At 47.6% G+C, this 15,873-nt stretch overlaps 1 protein-coding gene across 2 annotated transcripts in view; it reads left to right on the forward strand.

Annotated features, from left to right (window-relative positions):
* Positions 1 to 1,847: 1,847 nt before the first annotated feature.
* The window catches only part of rin3 (Ras and Rab interactor 3), a 31,721-nt gene continuing 17,695 nt past the window's right edge, over positions 1,848 to 15,873 (forward strand). Inside the window, exons 1-4 of one of the 2 annotated variants that reach the window (XM_036135075.1) lie at positions 1,848 to 2,203; positions 13,630 to 14,071; positions 14,167 to 14,278; positions 14,386 to 14,458. In XM_036135075.1, coding sequence (XP_035990968.1) covers positions 2,169 to 2,203; positions 13,630 to 14,071; positions 14,167 to 14,278; positions 14,386 to 14,458 — 662 coding nt within the window. In that variant the 5' untranslated portion in view covers positions 1,848 to 2,168. The remainder of the gene's footprint in view (positions 2,204 to 13,629; positions 14,072 to 14,166; positions 14,279 to 14,385; positions 14,459 to 15,873) is intronic. The other variant, XM_036135074.1, reaches the window with a different exon arrangement.

A 15,873-nucleotide genomic window follows, 5' to 3' on the forward strand; every position in this document is an offset into this window, starting at 1 on the left:
GACCTGGTGTAAACCCCATGAAAGCATCCATCCTGCCTGGTGTCAGCAGTGATGCTGCTGGGGACGGTGTCACAGTGTGAGGTGACTGAACATCACCCACCACAGCCTACCTGAGTATGGCTGCTGACCATCTGTATGAGCACAGCAGACCTGTCCTCTGGCTGGCTGCTTGAACATGGAGCTCATTGACCTTCAATGGTCTCCACAGTCACGAGGTCTTGGTCAAAGAGATTACTTTGGTGGAACCACAAGTTCACTTATTGGATTTCCAGCAAGTGTGACATCATCCTGTCAGTATGGACCGAAATCTCTGAGGAATGTTTCTGACACCATTTTTCTATCCAAACTCCAAAGAATTGTGGCAATTCCAAAGGAAAAAGGGAAGTCCACCCTGGTGCTTGCAGGTTGTACCTAATAAAGTGTCAGGTAAGTCTACAGATGGTGGTCAGGTTCAAAGGCTGGACTGAAACTGACTGAAAAAGCTGAAATGCAAAGAGGCCTGGCTAAGAGAATGACTGACTTCCTTCTCTCTGTGCAGGGTAGTTTGTTATTTAGGATTCTGGCTCCCTCTAGTGGCGACTGGCTGCCAGAACAACATGCTATGAGGTCACTTTTCCAGCTGCTGGTCATGTTTCACTGAGCAGAACCACAGAGTCCACTGGCAAAGCATGCAAAGCATAATAAGTGATGCTCACCCAGGAAGCAGCTGCAGAGTCTCCACACTTGACTGACTGCATCAGTGTGTGTGTGTGTGTGTGTGTGTGTGTGTGTGTGTGTGTGTGTGTGTGTGTGTGTGTGTGTGTGTGTGTGTGTGTGTGTGTGTTCTCGTGCTTGAAAACATGTTTTACTCACTTCACTTTACTACAAAGTGAGGATTTTGAAGTAAAGTCACTTTTTCCTGGGCTAGAGTGGGTTTAGGACTAAGGTTTAGGGTTAAAGGAGCAATAAGTAAGACATTTACTGTAAAATCAGCCTAAATTATTCTCATTCGTCACTCAGGATGTTAGTAACGTTCCCTAGAAACAATCCTCTCCATCAACAACATCTTAGTCACATTTTTCTCCTTTCAACCCTAGAGCTACGGTCCAGAACTGCTTCGGTTCAGAGTGTCGCCGTGTTACTTCCTGGTTCCTGAGCCAATCACAGAGCATTTAGTGTTTTATGTTGGCTGAAGAGCAGCAGCCTGCAGCCTGTGTGTGTTTGACATGCAGACGTACGACTAAAGCTCTCACCGTGGCAGCCTTCCTCACCTTCTGCCTGTTTAGTTTCTGTGTGTCTGATACGTGAAGGCTGATCTACGTCGTTCTGTGAAGGGAGCGCTATCTGTCTCCTTTGACTCAAACGTTTAAGTCTCACCAGAAGTTTAGCTGCTGAGGAAGTGTTGAACACTATGTATTGTTGTTTCTGGGTGTTATGCGTGAATCTGAGCCAAAATCTTTGTCATCATCTGTGGTGGTGATTCTTTTAGTCAGCATATTTGCTGAGGTTGCAGGTTGAACAGCAGAATGTCTCAGGAATGTGCAATGGGCTCAGGCGGGTAGTCAGCTTGTCCGCTCTGTAACAAGCTAACATTGTATATCATAAAAGAAAAACTGTTAATGTTTCGTCTGCTGGGTTTATTCTGAGAACAGCTATCAGGATGGATCTTACATGAAGGATGAGATAAATACGTGGAAAAGACACAACAAGCAGTTTAATAAGAAGGAGGAGGTCAAAGAGTGTGAGGCCTGCAGGAGACATGAAGTTACACATTCCTCAGTTGGGGGGGGGGGCATCTGGAAGACTTTAAAAGCAAAGGGGAGGGTAGAAAGAAGGAGGGTCAGGGGGTTGGTTAGAGACCGTGTGATTTAAATGTGCAGGAAGCTGATTTGGATGATTCTCTAAGCTGTCCGCAGAGAGCAGGGCTGAGAGGACGAGAGAACGAAGACATCAGAGAAAGAGAGAGAGAGACAGTTGGAGGAAGTCTGACCAAAGTGTTCGGCCTCTTCCTTCCTCACAGTGAGCTCAGGAAGTGGAGGCAGAAAGAGAGGGGAGGGCTGACAGACTAAAGACTTTTTTCCGCTGCCTCGTAGTTTTTCCCTTTTTCAGTCCTGCTCCGATCATTAGGAGGGGAAAAGTGAGGAGGCGGGGTTTTCCATGGAGCAGACCAGGCGTCGCTCTGTGGAAGCATGATGGAGGCCAGCGTCGTTTCCCAGGACTCAGGGTGAGTTTGGTGTGGAGACTGGAAGCCAGTGATTTGGAAAAGAGCAGGGAAGAAGTTAGGTTAGGACTAAATGGTTTGGTGGGTGTGGATGGGCTGGAGAGGGGAGGGGAGTCCCGAGTCAGAGAGCCGGAGAGCCGGAGAGCCGGAGAGCCGGAGAGCCGGGGCAGGAAAACAGATGTTGGTGACTCAGATGTGGGTCATCTGCTCTGGGAGGGTTAGGAACATCCCTGTTTGTCGGGAAATGAACGGCGGCATCAGAAACTCAGCTATCTATGCTATCTATGCTCAGAGCGTCACACACATGTTTCCAGGACAGAATCAAAGCTCAGCAGTTTCAGTGACACATTCAGATGAGACATTTGGAGGTAAACTGGAAACATTAGGAGCGAGATTTAGACGTTTCACATCATCAATGTTCTTCTTGCATTTTGGAAGCTAAGGAGCTTTAATTTTCCTTCTTTTGAAGACCTGGTGTTGCTGTCATTTTTTAACTAAGAACATGTTGAAGTCTGATTCCCTGTCATGGGGCAAGCTTTGGTCAATGAGGTGTCCGTCCTGTCTGCACAGCTCTTTATACGACAGAACATTTTAAGATCTGGAGTTAGACCCTTTATTCCTCCCGGCTCGTCTCACAGCTTGGAGCTGCAGTGAAAACAGAAACTAGATGCAGTAAATCCTTTAAAGCGTGAGTAGACTCTGCCAACAACAGCTTTAACCAATCCTTCCTGCGCTTCACTGCTGGGCTGTTACCAGATTCAGCAGCCAATGAGATTCTAACATTTATTTATTCTTAATATGTCTGTTTAATTGAGCTTCAAGCAAACCGTGTGGTGGAAGCAACTTTATCAATCATCAATCCAGGCACCATGGCGGGCCCTGGAGGCCCTGGAGGCCCTGGGAGGGTCCAGTAGCATTGCTGAGGTAGTCACAGCGCCCCCTGGCAGCATGCCGTTGGTACCGCTACTGTTTGTCCTGAGATGCTGAAAGTTCTGGACAGATTCTCTTTGACATGTTCTGTGAGGTTCTGGAGGCTACCCTCACCTCGCCGTAGTGCGGCAGCGCTGCGTCTTCTCAGCTGGTCGCGGTAACGCCAGTCAGTCAGAGCAGCGAATCGATCAGGCAGGAAGTCCGTTGATGAAAAGCAAAGTGGATCCGGTCCGGTCCACAAGTAAAAGACTACATGTGCAGACCTTGGATCGCATGTTACAGAGAAATATGTCTTAACCTGCGGCTCCAGCACCAAGGCACCAGCAGATCTCACTGGATATTTTACACCATGGACGACGATTTCCATTTTACTCAAAGCCTACAGGCACGCTACCATCGTGTGATGATGCAATCCTGGCGTGACGCGAGTCTAACCGCGATCCACTCTGAAATATTCCCGGTGGAACAAGGCGCCTGCCAGAAAGCAGCAGGCCAGAATCAATACAACGTCCTTCCAGTTAGTTCCAGTTAGTTCTTGGCCCAGAAAGAATCAGGAAGAATGATTTTTGATCAGATGAACCACCATGACTGCTTTTGTTTTGGAAGAGCAGCAGCTCTACTCTGAGCTCCTTTCCTCACCTCTAAGGACGCCACCTTTAAGGGGAATCTCGTTTCAGCTCTTTAGGTCCAGGATCTCGTAACCCTGAGGGTTAGATGATGGACAGATTAGTAAATTAAAGGTTTTTCTAACTTTGCTAACAAAGTTAGAAATATGTACATTTTTTAATGTGTCCTGTCTGGCAGTGTAGCTTTAAGAATTGTCTTAATGCCAAAAAAAGATTTTACATTCACCAGAGGAGCCTTACTGCTTTCACCATAGAGCTGCTTGGTTTATATCTGCAAGAAGCTTTATTAGATTTTATCCTGGGACTATTTCATGTTCTATGGACACAGAAACGGGTAGAAGAGGGAAAAAACAGAGAAACAGACAAAATGCTAAAAGGGAGAAAAGGTGAGAGAGAAAGAGGAGAGGAAAGGTAGAGAGTGATATAACATCCTCTGAGTCTGCTTCTACACCTGCAGAGAGAGATATAAAGAACAGCAGAACCAGCTGATAAAGAATTACAGGAACAAACAACACCTTGATACCATCACTGAAGAATATACAGGATTAATTAATACGACATGTAGAAAGTGACAGCTGGAGATAATAACAGGATTAATTAATACGACATGTAGAAAGTGACAGCTGAAGGTAATAACAGGATTAATTAATACAACATGTAGAAAGTGACAGCTGGAGGTAATAACAGGATTAATTAATATGACATGTAGAAAGTGACAGCTGGAGGTAATAACAGGATTAATTAATATGACATGTAGAAAGTGACAGCAGAAGGTTATAACAGGGGTTTATGGATAGAAGTGAGTCTGTAGCACCTGGATCCACCTGTAGGTGTTGGTCAGAGTGAACTTGTGTCTGTGAGGTTTATCCATGAGAAAAATGCTCAATAGTGGTAGATGTGATGAGCCAAAGACCCCCAGAGCACCGAGGCAGATGCTGGGGTACCAGAACCCCAGATGCCCGAAGGGACCCGCAGAGCAAGGGGGCCAACACAGGGAAAGCTGCCCCCCATCCCAAGGTAGAGCAGAGACGGCCCCCAGGAAATCCCCCAACAGCCACAATGCCAAACCCCCCGGGAGCTTTGGCGACAAGCCCGCGGGCTCTGCCGGCGCAAAGCTACGCCGGAGCGGATCCAGCCAGGGGCACCCCACCCCCCAGCAGGGGCCCTGACAGAGCCACGGGGAGCCAGGCCCCACGAAGCAGCCGCCAGGAGTGAGACGGTGCCCACCCGAGCACCCAGCCCCCACACCGAGGACCAACACACCAGCGGGTCAAGGTGCCAGCCAGCGGAGGAGAGCAGGTCGGAGGTGGGGGGGCTCCACACTTAGTGGAGACCTGAGATGTGCCAGGAGGGGGGGGGGGGGCAGTACAAACCCAACCTGCCAAATAAACAGAAAACTACAAACACATTCACACGTTCTCACCCTAGAGCCCCACATGCAGACATTCTCACCCACACATGAGAAAAGATGCTACACACTCAATCTAGCTGCTACTTTAAATTAAAATAACAAATACTTTGTTATTTTAAATTACACAGGAGTTAAAATACCAGCTGGTTTAGGTTTAGGTGGAGCTCCTGGTTTCTGCTCTGACGTTGGGCTGAAGCTGCTGAGATGTTCTCCTCTCTGCAGGATGATGGACCTCAGAGGGTCTTAAACCAACTCTGAGCTCATTGCTGAGGTCTTTCCTTCCTGGCATTGTGTCCAGTTTGCTGTTGTTGTTTGGTGAACATGGGAAGATACGGCAGCCCCAGCGTTCTGTCATCAGAACTCTGACCCGGCCCAAACCCACTGCCACAGAGAACAGAACAGAACCAAACCTCTGTAGAAAACCACGTTCTCCAGCCCGTTTCAAGCCTGTTGGGACGCAGCCTGTAGTGAATGAAATATTAATGACTTTCTGGACAAAAGGCCTGGCAATGTTAAAGCATTTTAAGCAGATTTGGGGGGGGGGGGGGGGGGGTCTGATGGGCAGGAAGAGGATCTGGTGGAAGCAACCACTTTAGATCATTCCTCAAGGAAAATGGTTCCACCTGCTCCAGAACAGCTGGGCACCGAGGAGGACAACTGAGGTTAGAGCAGAAGACCTGATGGCTGAACTGCTGACCAACAAAACCACTGATTTAACAGAACCTGAGGTTTGTTCATGTCTGAGGACGCAGGATTTGACATGAACTGAGTCCTGGTCGTCTTTACCGCCTCTTGATGATGAAAAAAACAGTGATTGTGGAGAAACATGCAGTCAAAACCTTTTCCACCTCCTCTCAGCGCTGCTTTCCTGTCTGATGGTGCCTGTCTGTTCCTCCAGCCAAGCCTCTGACGGAGGAGAAGTGGTTCTATGGGTCATCTGTGCAGGTGGAATCAAGCAGAACAGATATGTCCTCTGTTCTTTAACTGGTTGCATTATAAAAGCTGCAGCCTTGACAGGATGCAGACGCCCGCTCTGACCACCAGGCTACCAAGCCCTAAACCTCTCCACAACACCAACAAGCAGCTGGTCAGCACCAGACTGAGCCGCTTTAGATCTGCAGAATTCTCCATCACTGGCTTTGCAGAAAGATGAAGCGTGAAATGTTGCAGAAGTGCAGTTGTTTGGTTTTTGAAGCCCGCTTTGGATTCACTGAGTCCTGCATGACTGCCGACCTTCACCGGCTCTCCACAACAACGACGCTTTGCTTCTTCAAGCAAAACTTCAGGCAACAGAGCAAGAAGCAGAAGCTTGAGGTGCAGAAACAAAACGTTACATCATTCTGGTGGTGAAATAATCCTAAATAGTTTGGCAGCAACGTGGTAAATATCCATCTCTAAGGTGCTAAGTCTTGTACTGGACAGAACCGATGTACCAGCTGTGTTGAATCCAGTTGGGGTTTTAAGCTCTGCGTTTCTAAAGGTTCTGATGTCCATGTTGAACCTCTGCAGCTTTTATTCTAAGCTTTTTAAGCCGAAGCTAAGCATAAACAGGTGGATAACGGCTGCAGGTCCATCCAGGAGGAGTTCTGCATTCAGCTGCGGTTCCATCAAAGGAAACTTTCACCAGTTGACATAAACAGTGAATTATAGCCAGGATTAAACTGAAATGTAACTTAATGACGGTATCAGGACGCTGAGCTTCGTTTCTGAGGGGTTCTGGTTCTGTTATTCCAGCTCTGTGTTGGTTCTGTGGTTCTCTGGGTACTTTCCTGCTACCCATCCTGCTCCCTCACAGCTGGTTGGCGTCAGCTAATCAGACTCTGCCCAGTTTTCAGCTCCTCGCCGTCGGGTTGGGTTCTGCTGGTACCTCCTCACTGCTTGGCTCATTGTTGTTTACCTGAACTGAATGTGAGGCAGTAGAACCACAAACTGGGCCACGCTGACCATTATTCACACCAAGAGTCCAGAAGTACTGTTTAATAATCAGAACTGGACCCTGGAGCAGACATTGGGCCGCTGTAGGAACGGTGGACCAGGCCACCTGGGGGTTGGGAACCTGGGAACATACCTAGAGTTCATGGCCACGGCTTCAGGGTGTGGTTGTGGGAGGAGAGCGCCACGTTTAGGCCCCATTTCTACATCATGGTGGAGTTCTGGTGCTTTCCTCAGATGGAGATGAACAGAAAGCAACCCAATTCAGAGTTGGCTGCTCAGTCAGCTGACGTGGTTCCCAGCTCCATGTGGGTCGGGGGTGGTCTCCATCTGTGGTGCCTCTGCAGGTGGATGTGGAGGACAGACAGGCCAGAGGTGGTTCCAGGCTGTGGCTGTGAAGAAAGAGATGTAGATCGTGACTGAAAGAAGCATGTCCTGGATGGGAGCAGCTGAAACGAGCTTCCTGCGTAGGGTGGTGCTGCGTAGGGCGGTGCTGCGTACGGTGGTGCTGTATAGGGCGGTGCTGCATAGGGTGGTGCTGCATAGGGTGGTGCTGCATAGGGTGGTGCTTCGTAGGGCGGTGCTGCGTACGGTGGTGCTGCATAGGGTGGTGCTGCGTACGGTGGTGCTGTATAGGGCGGTGCTGCGTAGGGTGGTGCTGTGTAGGGTAGTGCTGCGTAGGGTGGTGCTGTGTAGGGTATTGCTGCGTAGGGTGGTGCTGTGTAGGGTGGTGCTGTGTACGGTGGTGCTGCGTAGGGTACTGCTGTGTAGGGTGGTGCTGCGTAGGGTGGTGCTGCATAGGGTCGTGCTGCGTAGGGTGGTGCTGCGTAGGGTGGTGCTGCGTAGGGTGGTGCTACGTAGGGCGGTGCTGCGTAGGTTGGTGCTGCGTAGGGTGGTGCTATGTAGGGTGGTGCTGCGTACGGTGGTGGTGCGTAGGGTGGTACTGCGTAGGGTGGTGCTGTGTAGGGTGGTGCTGCGTAGGGTGGTGCTGTGTAGGGTGGTGCTGCGTAGGGTAGTGCTGCGTAGGGTGGTGCTGCGTAGGGTGGTGCTGCGTAGGTTGGTGCTGCGTACGGTGGTGCTGCGTAGGGTGGTGCTACGTAGGGCGGTGCTGCGTACGGTAGTGCTGCGTAGGGTGGTGCTACGTACGGTGTTGCTGCGTAGGGTGGTGCTATGTAGGGTGGTGCTGCGTAGGGTGGTGCTGCGTAGGGTGGTGCTGCGTACGGTGGTGCTGCGTAGGGTGGTGCTGCGTAGGTTGGTGCTGCGTACGGTGGTGCTGCGTAGGGTGGTGCTACGTAGGGCGGTGCTGCGTACGGTGTTGCTGCGTAGGGTGGTGCTACGTACGGTGTTGCTGCGTAGGGTGGTGCTATGTAGGGTGGTGCTGCGTACGGTGGTGCTGCGTAGGGTGGTGCTATGTAGGGTGGTGCTGCGTACGGTAGTGCTGCGTAGGGTGGTGCTATGTAGGGTGGTGCTGCGTACGGTAGTGCTGCGTAGGGTGGAGCTGCGTAGGGTGGTGCTACGTACGGTGTTGCTATGTAGGGTGGTGCTGCGTACGGTGGTGCTTCATAGGGTGGTGCTATGTAGGGTGGTGCTGCGTACGGTGGTGCTTCATAGGGTGGTGCTGTGTAGGGTGGTGCTGCGTACGGTAGTGCTGCGTAGGGTGGTGCTGCGTAGGGTAATGCTGCGTAGGGTGGTGCTGTGTAGGGTGGTGCTACGTAGGGCGGTGCTGCGTAGGGTGGTGCTGCGTACGGTGATGCTGCGTACGGTGGTGCTGCGTAGGGTGGTGCTGTGTAGGGTGGTGCTGCGTACGGTGGTGCTGCGTAGGGTGGTGCTGCGTACGGTGGTGCTGCGTAGGGCGGTGCTGCGTAGGGTGGTGCTGCGTAGGGTGGTGCTTATCCTCCACTTCTAAAGGTGTCAGCTGAGCGGCTTCATCTGAACACCCACCTCTGGAGGTTTTCCAGGCATGTCCTCCAGGTCAGACCCCCTCCATAGACGCCCTGGGATCCCCCAGCAGGAGCCGGGGGACTGGAGCTCTCTGGGACTCCATGGAGAAGATGCTAGCTGCAGTTAGTCAGGGAGTCACCCTAACATTAACCTAACCCTATATTTTATGGTTTAATGCTGCAGAGATTGAAAATAAAGTTTAATGGTGAGAGAAAAGCAGCCCTGCAGACTCGTTTCTCACACCTATAGTCCGAAATGAGTTCACCGCTAATTTTAACATGTGAGATCAAGTCTGTGGGCAGCCTGTGGTTCCTGAGTTTGTTACATCTGAAGCTGAGCTGGAAACAGCTTTTGCTGCTCTGAAGGTAAATGTTCCCTAAAGGCTCCAAATAACCATCCTCTGGTCTGCCTTATCTGCCACAGTAGCTGAGCAGTTTCCTTTTTCCTCCTTCCTGTGAGGCTCTGCCTGGTGTCTGGAGATGTGAAGACACCAGCAGGAGAGCAGAGCTGAGTCCATCCTGACTGTTTCACTGCTGGTTCAACAGGTCCTAGAACCTGTAAAAGGAGCTGTTGTTCTTTCTGTTGTTACTCACAGCCTACATACAGTAGGTGTTGCTTCCTGTCTGGATCTGGTGTTAAAGCCACTGAGCACTGCACACAGCCTGCAGCGGCTCTAACAGAGATGCTGCAGAGCAGGTCAGCCTCACAGGGATCTTCTGTAACAGAAAGCAGATGGAGACCTGCCTAAGAGCAGAAGTTCCTGTGAAATGTCACGGTCTGCCCACTCTCACTGAAAAACCTGTAACAGCCACGTGGGCCACAAGGGGAAACCTAATGTCGTCACAATTTGCCTCCTTAATAAGTTTCACTTCTACTTCTTGTTTTTTTTTGGCTGAAATATTGTCTCTATATCCTGAACAAAGATAAGGAGAATATCATCCACACTTCCCTCTAGAAATGTCATTGAAATGCATATAAATGTTTCTATAAATGTTGAATTTTCTATATAAAGTATGGCAGCCATGTTCTTTTCTTCACTGGGGGGGAACTTGATAGTCACCTGACCCGTTCTAAAGCCAAATAAAAGGAAGGTCTGAAACCTGCAGGTGGATCCAGGTGCTTAGAGACTCACTTCTATCCAGAAAACCCCCTGTTATTACCTTCAGCTGTCACTTTCTACATGTCGTATTAATTAATCCTGTTATTATCTCCAGCTGTCACTTTCTACATGTATTAATTATTCCTGTTATTACCTTCAGCTGTCACTTTCTACATGTCGTATTATTTAATCCTGTTATTACCTTCAGCTGTCACTTTCTACATGTCGTATTATTTAATCCTGTTATTACCTTCAGCTGTCACTTTTTACATGTCGTATTAACTAATCCTGTTATTACCTTCAGCTGTCACTTTCTACATGTCGTATTAATTAATCCTGTTATTACCTTCAGCTGTCACTTTCTACATGTCCTATTAATTAATCCTGTTATTACCTTCAGCTGTCACTTTCTACATGTCATATTAATTAAATCTGTTATTACCTTCAGCTGTCACTTTCTACATGTCGTATTATTTAATCCTGTTATTACCTTCAGCTGTCACTTTCTACATGTCGTATTAATTAATCCTGTTATTACCTTCAGCTGTCACTTTCTACATGTTGTATTAACTAATCCTGTTATTACCTTCAGCTGTCACTTTCTACATGTCGTATTAATTAATCCTGTTATTACCTTCAGCTGTCACTTTCTACATGTCGTATTAATTAATCCTGTTATTACCTTCAGCTGTCACTTTCTACATGTCGTATTAATTAATCCTGTTATTACCTTCAGCTGTCACTTTCTACATGTCGTATTAATTAATCCTGTTATTATCTTCAGCTGTCACTTTCTACATGTCATATTAATTAATCCTGTTATTACCTTCAGCTGTCACTTTCTACATGTCGTATTAATTAATCCTGGTATTATCTTCAGCTGTCACTTTCTACATGTCGTATTAATTAATCCTGTTATTATCTTCAGCTGTCACTTTCTACATGTCATATTAATTAATCCTGTTATTATCTTCAGCTGTCACTTTCTACATGTCGTATTAATTAATCATGTTATTACCTTCAGCTGTCACTTTCTACATGTCGTATTAATTAAATCTGTTATCTTCTGCTGTCACTTTCTACATGTCGTATTAATTAATCCTGTTATTACCTTCAGCTGTCACTTTCTACATGTCGTATTAATTAATCATGTTATTACCTTCAGCTGTCACTTTCTACATGTCATATTAATTAATCCTGTTATTATCTTCAGCTGTCACTTTCTACATGTTGTTTTATTATTTCTGTTATTACCTTCAGCTGTCACTTTCTACATATCGTATTAATTAATCCTGTTATTACCTTCAGCTGTCACTTTCTACATGTCGTATTAATTAATCATGTTATTACCTTCTGCTGTCACTTTCTACATGTATTAATTAATCCTGTTATTACCTTCAGCTGTCACTTTCTACATGTAGTATTAATTAATCCTGTTATTATCTTCAGCTGTCACTTTCTACATGTCATATTAATTAATCCTGTTATTACCTTCAGCTGTCACTTTCTACATGTCGTATTAATTAATCCTGTTATTACCTTCAGCTGTCACTTTCTACATGTCATATTAATTAAATCTGTTATCTTTTGCTGTCACTTTCTACATGTCGTATTAATTAAATCTGTTATCTTCAGCTGTCACTTTCTACATGTCATATTAATTAAATCTGTTATCTTCTGCTGTCACTTTCTACATGTCGTATTAATTAATCCTGTTATTAACTTCAGCTGTCACTTTCTACATGTCGTATTAATTAATCCTGTTATTATCTCCAGCTGTCACTTTCTACATGTCGTATTAATTAATCCTGTTATTATCTCCAGCTGTCACTTTCTACATGTCGTATTAACTAATCCTGTTATCTCCAGCTGACACTTTCTACATGTTGTATTAATTAATCCTGTTATTATCTTCAGCTGTCACTTTCTACATGTCGTATTAATTAACCCTGTATATTCTTCAGTGATGGTATCAAGGTGTTTGTTGTTCCTGTAATTCTTTATCAGCTGGTTCTGCTGTTCTTTATATCTCTCTCTGCAGGTGTAGAAGCAGACTCAGAGGATGTTATATCGCTCTCTACCTTTCCTCTCCTCTTTCTCTTTCATCTTTTCTCCCTTTTAGCATTTTTTCTGTTTTTTCCCTCTTCTACCTGTTTCTGGGTCCTTAGAACATGAAATAGTCCCAGAATAAACTCTAATAAAGCTTCTTGTATATATAAACCAAGCAGCACCATGGTGAAAGCAGTAAGGCTCCACTGGTGAAAGTAAAATCTGTTTTTGGCATTAAGACAATTCTTAAAGCTACATTGCCAGACAGGACACATTAGAAATGAATAAAGGAGTGAAACGTACTGAGGAGCCAGATTGTGACGGTTCTACGTTTCTCCCTGTGGACCAACGTGGACATCACAGCTTTCTCGGTGAGACTGGGCTGTTTCCAGCGTCACGTCTTCTAGTCTCAGGTTTTTATTTCTGACTTGAATCACCAGAGTAGATCGACTCTCGGCTGACCATCACTAGATGTTAGCGTACCTGAAAAGTTGCACGAGGTTTTTATTGTTTTGGGTTTTCTTACCAAATGGCTCCATCTGTGGATCACGGCAACATGGCGGATCTCTCCCCTGCTGTTAGAGAACCGCCACTGATCAGGAGACGCTCCTCTATCGCCTTTCTTGTCCAAAAATCTTCTCTTTGAGTGAAGATGGAGATCTGCTGCCAGTTCTGGGCCAAGCTCTGCACTGGTGGCTGCACAGTCCTCCTCTGAAGCTCCTCCGCAGCAGCAGAACCTCGCATTGAAGTGAAGTTCTTGATGAAAATACAGCCTGTAGTATTTTAAGCAGCAGTTTCCTGGCTGTGAGGTCATGTTGCTGCAGAGTGGCGTTGCTGCAGAGTGGCGTTGCTGCAGGGTGGCGTTGCTGCAGAGTGGCGTTGCTGCAGGGTGGCGTTGCTGCAGGGTGGCGTTGCTGCAGGGTGGCGTTGCTGCAGGGTGGCGTTGATGCAGGGTGGCGTTGATGCAGGGTGGCGTTGCTGCAGAGTGGCGTTGATGCAGGGTGGCGTTGATGCAGGGTGGCGTTGATGCAGGGTGGCGTTGATGCAGGGTGGCGTTGCTACAGGGTGGCGTTGATGCAGGGTGGCGTTGATGCAGGGTGGCGTTGCTGCAGAGTGGCGTTGCTGCAGGGTGGCGTTGCTGCAGGGTGGCGTTGCTGCAGGGTGGCGTTGCTGCAGGGTGGCGTTGCTGCAGGATGGCGTTGCTGCAGGATGGCGTTGCTGCAGGGTGGCGTTGCTGCAGGATGGCGTTGATGCAGGGTGGCGTTGATGCAGGGTGGCGTTGCTGCAGGGTGGCGTTGATGCAGGGTGGCGTTGCTGAGGCGGCGCTTCGGAGGCAACCATTGCTGTGCTGCTGTGCTGCTGATCACTCATGCCGTGACTTCCTGTCGTAACGCCATGTGTGAAGTTAATGATGTCATCCTGTCTTTCTTCTTCTTTCCAGCCACACAGGCCCTCCAACAGGAGCGCTCATCTCTTCTTCGTCCTCCTCTTCTTCACTACCTTCTCAGCCTCCAGCCAGGCCATGTCGGCCCAGACCTCCACCTGCAATGATGAAGGCCTCCCAGCTGCCCTCCAGACCTCCTCTGCCACCAACGCTCCCTGCATCCCTCCTTCCTGCTCCTGCACCTCCTCCTTCTCTCCCCCCTAACGCTCTTCCTCCCTCTCTTCCTCCTCCTCTTTCTCCCACGGTGGTCTCACAATCTACAGCAGAATCCTGCGTCTCCTCTGACCCGACCCCCTCCTTTTCACCTCCATCTGTGTCCAGCGCCCCTCCAGGGCGGCTCAGCTCCATGGAGAAGCTGCTTGGCAGTGCTTCAGTGTGGCAGCCCAGGGGACTGAGCCAGGAGCGCATCACGTGTCTGCTGGAGAAGCAGGCTGCAGGAGTCAGTGTTTAACTCTTTCTCTGCGCTTTGCATCCATGTTAACTCCATGTTTTCTGGCCAATGCATCAACCTTGACCTTCTGGTGATGTTTGCAGACGTTCCTGGCTCACGGTGCAGAAGACAAGGTCACCATGATTTCAGTGCGAGTGCCGGATGAGCTGGGAGCCCCGTCCGTACGCAGCGTGGCGGTCAAACAGCACCAATCCTGTACGTGTCTCAATAACCGTTAATATTAATCATTAATCATTATCATTAATATTAATCATCACAATGCAGAGATAAAGGTGCTAACGGCCACATCATCCTGTTCCCAGTTCTTCACCTGGAGGGTTCCTCCCTGGTTTTTGACGACATTTTCAAACTGATCTCCTTCTACTGTGCCAGCAGGTAACCCCCCCCCCCCCCCCACACACACACACACACACACACACACACACACACACACACACACACACACACACACACACACACACACACACACACACACACACACACACACACACACAGAGCTACATCATGGTTTCCTCCTCACCTCTTTATATCACGCCTGAACAAATCCTCAGTTCTGGGGTCAGCGCAGCAGCAAACAGGCTTAAAGCGGAGAGAACCCGACTTTCTCTCAGTTCTTCCTGAAAACCTTCAGGTGGATTTTTTATACCAGGGTTATAGAACCTACATATGGGGCTTCTGTTTGAAACTAACTCAGTAAATGTTTCTTTTTACAGGTCAAAATGGTCTGAATCCTTGTGGATAACCAGTCTGACAGAACGATGAAATAACTGAACAGATGTTATTTTGTACTGCGCATAAAACACGATCTACTCAGCAGAAAACAGAATAATACGTGGAAACCCATCACACTCATAATGAGACTAGTTGCATAATGTCCCACTGCATTAAACGCACCAGCAGCCGTTGTTTCTGAAGTCGACACGCTCTGGTTTTCTAAAGGAACCTCAGCAGTTTTCTAGCTGTCTGGGTAAAAGTGATCAAACTAAGACGGCGCGGCTGCTCTGCTGATGAAACAATAGTTCTTTACTTGGCTTCAGCATAACCGCGTTGGCCATGATTCCTAAAAGCCCCTGGAGATGTGGCCTTTTCCTTAAAAACAATTTTCAGTGAAGATTGTTGATCAGACACATGATAGGATTCTATGTTTGAGCATGTTGTGTCACGCTTCTGGTTTCTAATAATTTTGTGTTACTTATCCCCAGAATCCTTGACTTGGGGGCCTAACGCTGATTTTTTCTTTGCTCATTTATTATCCTGGTTCTGTTTATACACGTATAAACCTCCTAGAATTGTGTTGGATATGGGCTTAAACAAACGTAGGGAACGTTTCATACATTTTCTTCAATATTCAAAATGCTGCGCTCTAAATGGACGGATAAACGCTACAAAAGACAATTTAACGTGTAATTCAGTCGGGGGTAAAGCTGTGGTACAACATGTAGGTCATATGACGTGCTGGATTCAACGTTTTTAACCCACGTGGACAGAAATAGGCCGCATGTGTAAAATATAATGATAAATGTAGACTTCCTGATCCTTCAGTGCTTTATTTACCTTCCAGACAGACCAGTTCTGTCCAGGAACCAGGAATAGCCTGGTCTTCCAAAATAAAAGAGCAATTAGAAAGCTGCGTTATGACTTTCCTGATTCTTAGACATGTTATGCAGCCTTAAAAATACCAGTCAGAGAATACGGTAAAAACACCGGATAATATCAGTTACTGCTAGGATAAAGAAATGACTAAATACAGACCAGAAATAAAAACGTGTCCAAAGTATTAAAGGGAAACT

This window comes from Fundulus heteroclitus, unplaced genomic scaffold (genome assembly GCF_011125445.2).
Source record: "Fundulus heteroclitus isolate FHET01 unplaced genomic scaffold, MU-UCD_Fhet_4.1 scaffold_99, whole genome shotgun sequence".
NCBI lineage: Eukaryota > Metazoa > Chordata > Actinopteri > Cyprinodontiformes > Fundulidae > Fundulus > Fundulus heteroclitus.